The sequence below is a fragment of the Pygocentrus nattereri genome, chromosome 3 (genome assembly GCF_015220715.1).
Source record: "Pygocentrus nattereri isolate fPygNat1 chromosome 3, fPygNat1.pri, whole genome shotgun sequence".
Classification (NCBI taxonomy): Eukaryota; Metazoa; Chordata; class Actinopteri; order Characiformes; family Serrasalmidae; genus Pygocentrus; species Pygocentrus nattereri.
The window spans coordinates 4,975,106-4,985,105 of record NC_051213.1 but is presented as its reverse complement, the minus strand read 5'-3'; the positions used below and the strand labels follow the sequence as shown (position 1 = coordinate 4,985,105).

Sequence of the window (10,000 nt, the reverse complement as noted above, 5' to 3'; positions counted from 1 at the left end):
CACAAGGGGGCACCATTACCCAACAAAATGCTTCATAAAACACTATGCATCCGTCAACATTTTATGTTTTTGTGATTCAGCTAAATACGATTAATCTGGTCTGGTCAGTGTTCTTTAGACTAGGTCCACAAACAGAATATTGTGACTTGATTTATCATGATAATGATTAAATATTACCAAATTGCTTTAGAGTTGCATGCAAAAGTTTGGGTGCCCCGGCCAAATGTTGGCCTTTTTCTTTCATTTTGGGAGGGTAAAAAAACAAAAAAAACATAAAATGTGGCCTGTGAAAAAGTTTTGGTATGTTTTATCCTCCCAATATGTCAAGCAAATAAACAGATACTGTTCAAAACATGTGACATTTAACTTGATTCCATGTCCAGGACCAGCTTATTTTCACTTCATGTCATTTGCCGGGGGGTGCTTAAACTTTTGCATATGGTTCTATATTGCTGATAAACACCATTAGAACTCTAAACTGATACAGTAATTGAGAAATGTTGTCTGTAAATATCAATGCGATGGTAACTTATGACTTATCAGATAATAAACACAAGCTGTCCAGTCTTTTGTTGAGTCAATACTCATAAATATCCTCACAGTCAGTTCTTACCAAAGCTCCTTTCTCTCCCGGTGGACCCTCTTTGCCAGGATGACCCTAAAAGAGTGAATCAAATTTCATTAGAAGGTGTTTGGCTGTGATTTCCACACACTGTGTAATTATGTGATCTCCTTTTTTAAGAAATGCAGCTGTTCATTAGCAGAGAGCTGTAAAAGCACTCAGAAGGGAGAAATGGACGTTGGAATTGCGGTGGACACTCAGCCGAGGCTTAAAGACTGTTTTATCTGCTTAGAGCTTTAACTCGCATGGCTGCCCAATTAACAGAGAAATAAAGAGCCGAGCCACTTCTGACAAAATACTCCTCGCTGTAAGACATAAACAATCAGTCTGAGGCCTCTTACAGCACTAGAGCCTTTACAATGCGAGCACCACAGATGTTACCAGATGTTCCCATTGATTTAGAACACGGATGTTACTTCACTGCAGGCAAACGCCCCAGAGAAATGACGAAACTGAAATTCGTTTTTCAAAGGTGATTTATTTATTTATTTATTTATTTATTTATTTATTTAGTGAATCTGAAGCAAGATGCTGCATTATGCTTATTGGTTTCAGCTGATGCAAACATTTACAGTATGGTTGTATTATCGATGAAGTTAAATCGGTATTTAACGCACGACGCAACCTCAGAGATCTTTTTCTTTCTTCCTTCACACTGTCCGCACTTTTGGACTGTTTACTCGTTTTATCAAATGTAAAATTACGTCTCATTTTGAAATAAACGCACCAAAATGGAGCAACGCCATAGAAAAGTCGTCTTCAGTCTGTGGGCCGTGGCCTGCTCGGGGGCCGTGACCATCGTTTTTGCTTTTACTGCAACAATTTGTTAATGAATATAGAAAATATAGAATACGGACCTTTAGAAGTGCAACAAATATTGACGTCATAATAATTCATCTTTTTTAAGTCGAACTTGTTGACTGGTCTGACATAATGCTTGCTATGTTCTACTTTGCTATGTGGTTGGTTAGTGTAGTGGGTAACACCTCTGCCCTGTAGACTGGGGTTCAATCCCCCACCAGGGCAAGCCCCCTACACTATACCAATAAGAGTCCTTGGGCAAGACTCCTAACACCACCTTGGCCTACGTGTGTAAATAAAATGACCAAATTGTAATTCGCACTGGACAAGTGTGAAATAATGTAAAAATGCACTTTCAGCGCAGTTTGATGTAAAACGTCCCTCTTTTTGACCGTATGCAGTATATTTATCCTGGATAAGTAGCTAAAAGCAGGTTTTTTCAAAATTGAAGATCTCAGGCGGGACCATCTTCTAGTGAAGTGGCCACCGTATCTCACACTGAGAAAACTGAGAAGACCAAGCATGAACCGAAACAAAGACAATACAGTAGTAAGAAGCGGGCACTGGGCTTCATGTCCACAGAAGCTGAAAATGAGAAACAACTGACCAACACGCGTAGAGATCTTTTAAAAAAAAGGCGCTGAAGCTGAATAATATGGTTCCTTGGAGACTTAACATGGCAAATATGCATCTAAACCTATCGACACTGCGACACTGGCTGCATTAATTATCGCGTGACATATGTTTGTATTTTTTTATGATCGGCTCAGTTAAATCTTCTAGGCCGTTGACGCTTTTGTGGTCATTTAGGTGGGCCGTGGGTTACAAAAGGTTGGAAACTCCTGCAACAGAAGAACCACTTTTGCTTGTAGGAATGAAAGATTCATCGTTTTTACATTGACATCGAAATTTGAAAGGGTGTAATATTCAAATGGTAAGAGCTGCAGTTTTATTAGATGATACACCATCAACAAGTTTCAAATGGAGAAAATTGAACCTAACGTCACTGTGAACTGCCTGCAGATGAGTCCGGCCAATCAGAAGCAACAAAACACCCATGTTCTGTATATATGACATCACAGCTATCACAACTAACTGGCAGACTCACTCTTCAAGCTTCATATTGTAAAAAAAACAGATATTCTGGTCCTCTTGGCCAAAAATCAGGCCTGGAAGTTAATAGAAAACAACAGAATTTAAATTGCAGTCGCAGGATTCGTCAGAAAAATTGCAATTCGATATTTTCCCTAAATCGTTCAGCCTTATTTGGTTCCACAAATAACCTTTTAATCGATGGCTCTTTCGCCTTTATAAAGTTTAAAGAACCTCCACATATTGCAATTGTGTTAAGAGAACCTACTGATAATAGAACCTGCAGATTCTTTACACTTTAAAAAGGTGCTCGTTACCAAACATGGTTCAAAATGATTCTTTCAAGAATCATATAGACAGTGGGCATTCAGAAAACTCACAGGAGGTCCATCAGAACCAGGTAACCCGGGCAACCCCGATCGACCCTGAGGACCCTGTGAAAGAGGGAGAGAGAGAAGGCTTAGGTACGGAAGTGGACACCAGTGACGAAATCATTTTATCATTCGTAGCTCATTGAAACACTTTCAATCCTTAAAATGTGTGTATGTAAATAAACAGAAGAGGAAAAAATGGATCATAATTTGAATGTAGTTTATTTTTGTGTTATTACTTAACATGAAATCAACTGGAAAAAGCTGTCTGCAGTTTAAAACTCGCAATTCAAGGCCACTGAACTTCTAACAGTAAAGTAAGGCTCGCTTTACATGGTGAAACTTTCATGCAACTTTAGTTGCTTGAAACACACATGAATTGCTCTTGAGTTGTACAACGTGAAGCAGCCTGCAACTCATCTGAAGCTCAGCCGCCCCAGTTGCGTTTCAATTTTGTGAAATGAGATTCATGAAACAGCCAATCAAATGCTGACAGAGTTGCATAATGTAAAGCATCCTGCAACTCATTTGAAACTCAGCCACCAGAATTATAAGCCTCTCAACTTTGTGGAGCAAGTTTCATGAAACAGACAATCAAATAGTCACATTGTCGTGTCGAACCGCAGATTTTCAAACCACTGTATCAACAGTCAAGAACTAAAACAGCAGGCGGCTTATTGGGTGGTTGAAAAGAAGAGCAGTTGCACAGACACTTACTTTTTCTCCTGGGGGTCCGATGGGGCCTTGAGGTCCAGGCAGCCCCTGCAGGACACAGAGAGAGAGAGAGAGAGAGAGAGAGAGAGAGAGAGAGAGAGAGAGAGAGAGAGAGAGGGAGAGAGAGAGAGAGAGAGAGAGAGCGAGAGAGAGAGAGAGAGAGAGAGACAGAGAGGGCCTGAAGCTCAATCTGAGTACATAGAGGAGGGGGGCAGTGAGGGCTGTTACTGAGGGCCAATAATACCCTTATTGTGTCCCTGCTCAGGTCAGTGAATGTGTAGTTGGGTGTGTTGGGGGGGGGGGGGGGGGGGGTTATACTGAGAATGTGTGCACATGGGTCTATATAATAATAAATAATTAATATTTAATTAATAATGAATAATCATTTACAGCATGTTTCGAGTACATGTGCATTTACACAGACTCTCTCTTGCGTTTGTATTCAGCCCTTTTGCGGGTGCCAAATGTTCTCAGTAATGCTCTCTCAAAGTCTCTCAAGTTCTAGATATTAACCAGGTAAGTGTGAGGGATACACTTATAGTTATTTTGGGTAAAATAACGGAGAGTTCCAAAGCAGTATAACTAAATTTCACTGAAAAGTGTATCAGCGGGGTAAGTTTCAGGTACAAATTTGAAAGTACTAGATAATCATTTTGGTTAACATGATGCTGAGATCCAAAACAGCCCAAATTACACTGAAATGTCCAACATGTTCTAGATATTAACTTGGTAATTGTAAGAAAATATCTCCAAAGTACTAGGTGATTATTTTGGGTAACAACATAAGTTCCAGAACAGCCTGGCTAAATTTTACTGAAAAGCACAAGTTCTAGATATTAACCAGGTAAGTGTGAGGAACAAACTCCAAACTAGGTCATAACTTTGGAGAACATGATGATCCAAAACAGTAACTAAATTTCACTGAAAAGCACAACAGGTTCTAGATATTAACCAGGTAGGTGTGTGGCACAAACTCCAAAGTACTAGGTAATTATTCTGAGGAAAATGATGGTAAGTTCCAAAACAGTCTAACAAGTTTGACTGAAAAGCACAACAGGTTCTAGATTTTAGCCAGGTAAGTGTGAGGAACAAACTCCAAAGTACTAGGTAATTATTTTGGGGGACATCATAGTAAGTTCCAAAACAGTAACTAAATTTCACTGAAAGCCACAACAGGTTCTAGATATTACCTGGCTATGTGTGAGGAACTTCAAACTTCTTGATAATATGTTTTTGATAACAAAAGTTCCAAAGCAGTCTCACTAAAACCACTCAGAAGACTCGTGTAGGTTCACTGGTGGCTTTGATGGTAAATAAAATGACTTTATTTGTGTTGGAGACATTATGACCCCTGGTTCCTACCACCCCCACTGTAAATGAACCAATCCGCATCAAACTGCTCTGAATGACTTCAGAAACTGAAATATGCAGCATTTTGTAAAATTTATGACCCTCTTTTTAGGACTAGTTTTAGTTTTAGGCCTAGCACCAATCAGCTATGAATGGGAGTCCTCACACGTATATTAATACGGGCACGTGTGTGAAGGCATGTGTTTACTCTGTGAATGTGCTGCAGGAATCTGACCCCAGCGCTGAGTTGTGGTCAGAGCTGGAATGACTGTATGAATGAGAATCTTTCAGACTCTTCGTTTCCCTCACCGGAGCAAACATTCTAAACCAGCGCCACTCATCCAGAAATGACGGCCAATAAGAGCCCAAACAACCAGCCAACCCCCCCCCACCGCCCCCTGCCGCCCCCCAAGTGGCTATTTCTGTAGTGATGCACCAAGAATTCACCAAAATGAATATCATCGGAAAACAAATTAAATGTGACAGAATGAAGAGGTCACTGTTACTCTTCCACCATATAAGGGCTACGCTCTATTTCTTTTCAATTACTTGGTAAAATGTGCCTGCCTGAAATTTTGCTGCATAATTCTATAAAAAAAAATAATAATAATTCCATATAATGCAATATTACTATGAACGATGCAAATACATTGGGCTGAAAAATGCCTTGATCAGTAAATCTCAAACGTCTATAAGAACTCCCAGATAGAGATCATACATGGGTCCGCTGGCCTGATAAGGTGCACCCCCAGCACGCCACTGCTGGCCCACCCTCGGACCACCCAGATTATTGTCCTGCATATAAGCTCTCACTAGTTTTAAATCTCCTCAAACAGATTTTAAATGCACAGAGACTTTTATTTTGGAAAATAAACTAAGAAAAATATTACAAAAAAGACTAGGTCTGATATAAAACGATATAAAATGATATAAAATGTTGTTGACATTTACAACTGCTTACTAAACTCATTTACAAAGCACAACCAGAGAAAGGAAAGAAGGACAAATCAGTAAACTGGACTGTGAGTGGAAAACGGGCGATGATGAGTGGCCCTTTGTCTGACACGCTGCTCAACGTGAGCTGAGGACGTGCCGGTGGACCACTGGCTTTGCCGTCAGTGGGCCAACAGCGGCCTGCTACCCTCTGGCTATCAGGGCTGCCTTACCATCTAACAGCAATGTTTAAATTACATCTGAAAGTCAAACCTCATGAAGCAACTATCCAATCAAATCCCCTCTGCCAGATCATTTCCAGCTTACCTGTGTCCCTGGAATGCCCTGCTGGCCAGGTGGGCCTGGTTCTCCTTGAGGTCCCTGAAAAAGTTCAGACATAATCTTTCAGCCTCCGCACTGAAGAACCGCTTCAGCCAAAGCATCACTGATGTTCAAAGAAACGTTATGTTAGCATTTGGCGCTCCGCAGACACGGATTCATGAATAGTGAAGGAATAAGGGGGCAGTTAGCATTCTGCTAACTTGTCCCAGCCTGCTCTGCCTCCCACGCTTAGCATTTTTCAAGTGATTAGTTCGGGATTTCAAGTCGGCTTTGTCTCATATGGGAACGTGAGGACAGACGGCTGGGCGAAAATGCTAGCTAATGTTTTGACTGCGTGTTTATGGAGGAAAACGCCTTTATAGCGACGAAGCAGCAGCGCTGTCGGCCCAGAAAACCGTTATCAGCTTGGCGTGTTTGTGCAGTCCTCTGCTGCCGTGACGGTCTTGCCCTACTGCTGATATTTAGAGGAGCTTTTTAATCTGCAGGTCTTCATCTGAGGAGGCATTCAGCACACAGTGCCTCCTTTCACGGCTGCCGCGTTGCGCTCACAGCATTGCTAAGATTTCTGACCTCAGGGGTGAAAAGACTGACCTGCATTAGCACCTCAACAGAAGCTTGCAGGGCAACTGCTGTTACTTCATTTGGTTAGCAAGCAGTTTAAAGTAAACAGACTGGGCATCAGAGTGGGCTGGGAAAGTAGCTAGCTGATACAAGGGAGGTCAAATAAGGCTCACGTGTCACTCGGAGGCAATGATCTCACTTCAGCAGAGCGAGGACACACAGCTGACCTCTGAGGAGCTTTAGCAACGGCCTGCCACAGGTTGGTGTCCAAACACACCAACAAAGCACAGCTAAATATGTACATTAGCTGAGTGATACTAGCTACAGGAGACCACCCAGAAGACAGAGCCAGGGTAGGAGGAATGTCAGCCCTTACCATGTTTCCCTTAGGGCCTTGAGGACCGTCCACTCCAGCCACACCCTGCGGACATACATTGTTCAGAAATTCGCGTTCAACTGTCAAAAGCAGGGAAAGAGAAGCAAAAACAGGCCAATCGAAATACTCACAGGCTGTCCAGGAGGTCCAGGAGGGCCTCTAGGACCAAGCAAACCTCTTGGGCCCTAAAAAAGAAGCAAAGGTTTTGATTTCAAGCTCAACGGTGACATTAGGCGTGTAAAAACACATCGATTTTGGAACATTAGAATCAATTCTAACCAATTTTAATGATATTGGCTCAGCTACATTGTAAATAAGGGGTTCCCTCAATGGCCCCCGGGCTTAAATGAAGGTTGATCGATCGATTGATTGATATTCAGTGAAGTATTCGCTAATTTTTCAGGGTTAAAATAAAATTCTTAGGCTGTCCTCGAATGTGCATCTCTCTATATATGATTTGCATAAGTGTGTAGACATATATACGTCAAATAAAGCAGATTCATTGGATATTTATTAGATGTATTTCTAATAGAATCGAAACAAATTGAATCAAATTGAATGGAATTTGTGCATTATATCATTTACAACTGTAGCTGAATCAAAGCGCTATGCATCCAGATATTGGCTTTACTGCGACATTTGATACGGAATTCCATCTATAAAGGCACTTCTATAAGCTTACCATATAGTAACGCTGCCCTCTAGAGGAACACCTCTGAAATACAACCTGTACCTAACCAAAGCACACACAGCAGTGGCGGGCATACTCACACTCTCTCCAGCCAAGCCCCTTGGGCCGATCTCTCCATCCTCTCCCTATCAGGAACAAAAGGCAGTGCGTCTAGGTCAGTCGAAGTCCAAGCTCCGGTGTGCCTTGGACATAATGTAAGATTTTCCATAAGAAATTTACACTAGGATTGAAAATACTCACTCTCTGTCCATCCTCACCAGGAGCACCAGGGGGTCCTGCAGGCCCAGTCTCTCCCTGGCAGAGAAAGAGGGAAAAATTAGTGTTTTTCCGTTGTTTATTTTGGCGGCGACTTGTGTTGGTTCCTGTCCTGATCTCCAGCAGCTATCGGAATCAGGGACTATGATAAAAGTCCCAAATTTACTTGAAATATGTCATTTCCACATGGATACAATTACAAAAATCACACTGACTCAATTTTGTCTTTGTAGCTGATGTAGATGTGGCACATTACATTATAAGTATATTGAGAGCCATATTTTCAGTGTATAATATTCCCACTAGTTTTTGTCCTTGTAGCACCTAATATCTCCATTTTTTATGTATTTATTTGGGAATAAAAAAAAATAATTTGAGAATAAAAAATCGGAATAGATAAAATCTCATTATATTAACTTCCATTCAAAGTTTTTTTTTTTTTTTAATGGACATACACTCACTGGCCACTTTATTAGGTACACCTGTTCAGTTGCTTGTTAACACAAATAGCTGATCAGCCAATCACACGGCCGCAACTCAGTGCATTTAGGCACGTCGAGGTGGTCAAGACGACTTGCTGAAGTGCAGACCGAGCATCAGAACGGGGAAGAAAGGGGATTTAAGGGGCTTTGAACGTGGCGTGGTTGTTGGTGCCAGACGGGCTGGTCTGAGTATTTCAGAAACTGCTGATCTGCTGGGATTTTCACGCACAACCATCTCTAGGGTTTACAGAGGACGGTCAGGAAAAGAGGAAACATCCAGCGAGCGGTCAGTTGTGTGGACGAAAATGCCTTGTTGGTGTGAGAGGTCAGAGGAGATGGGCAGACTGGTTCCAGATGATAGAAAGACAACAGGAACTCAAATAACCAACCAGAATCTCTGAGGAACGTTTCCAACACCTCGTTGAAAGTCTGACACGAAGAATTAAGACAGTTTTGAAGGCAAAAGGGGGTCCAGCCTTTTACTAGCAAGGTGTACCTAATAAAGTGGCCGGTGAGTGTACAATGTTTTCTGACAGTGATAATATGTTCTATCTAGTGTTGTAAGCATTTGCAAGTTTGCAGTGCACATTTTAACATACAACTACTGTCCAATGACTGAACTTCACACTTTGGGAAAAGTATATGGCACATTTTCTATTTGATTCCACTGTTAAAATCAGGAACTTTTGCAGAAATCTGTCATTTTTCTCACCAGAGGACGTGTTCACTTATTCTCACTTGACTAGGGGCGCTCAAACTTTTGCACAGGGCTGCATATGTACATGATGTTGGATTTAATGTTTACAGTGGCTTAAACCTGTTCAGACAACTTAATCACGACAGCACATACAGTAAAATTCATCATCGCCATCAATCAGAAGATGCTACATTACATTTGATATCAGAGATGCACTCATACCACATTATTATGGCTCATCCTCACGTTTGTTTACAGCGCATTGATCTGACTGGATTACTCACACAGACGTTTGCAGCGTTCCTACCGCTTCACACACACATGGATTAAACACCTCTCTAATTGCTTTTTATTAAACCAAACACAGAACCCTCCTTACAACGGCTGGTTCCAGGCTGGTTAAACCAGACAGGCTGACAGTGTTTTGTCTGTAATCCGATAAAAGCGTAATTCTCTTATTTGTCCTGGACACAAAGCACCGTTGTTCAGGAGCACTGCTGTTAATGCCATTAGCCACCTCTGCTGTATGTTTTCACTCCTTGCCTAAAAATATGAAATCATAAAGCAAATATTCAGCGGCTCTGCCTGTGGTTGGTGTTATTAATGTGCAGAGACACTGAAAGCAGTTTCTAAAGCTCAAACCCAGAAAGCGCAACATTAAGCATAAAAGTTAGTGTTCATTTAAATAAAGATTTTTATTGATTTTTGGTTTA

At 41.4% G+C, this 10,000-nt stretch overlaps 1 protein-coding gene across 4 annotated transcripts in view; it reads right to left on the bottom strand.

The window, feature by feature from the left end:
* The window catches only part of col11a1a (collagen, type XI, alpha 1a), a 192,442-nt gene that overhangs the window by 105,760 nt on the left and 76,682 nt on the right, over positions 1 to 10,000 (bottom strand). For all 4 annotated transcript variants that reach the window (XM_037537327.1, XM_037537324.1, XM_037537326.1 and 1 more), the window contains 8 exons: positions 8,094 to 8,147; positions 7,934 to 7,978; positions 7,294 to 7,347; positions 7,163 to 7,207; positions 6,211 to 6,264; positions 3,604 to 3,648; positions 2,896 to 2,949; positions 614 to 658 (listed from right to left, as the gene is read on the bottom strand). In XM_037537327.1, the coding sequence (XP_037393224.1) occupies positions 614 to 658; positions 2,896 to 2,949; positions 3,604 to 3,648; positions 6,211 to 6,264; positions 7,163 to 7,207; positions 7,294 to 7,347; positions 7,934 to 7,978; positions 8,094 to 8,147 (396 nt within the window). The remainder of the gene's footprint in view (positions 1 to 613; positions 659 to 2,895; positions 2,950 to 3,603; positions 3,649 to 6,210; positions 6,265 to 7,162; positions 7,208 to 7,293; positions 7,348 to 7,933; positions 7,979 to 8,093; positions 8,148 to 10,000) is intronic.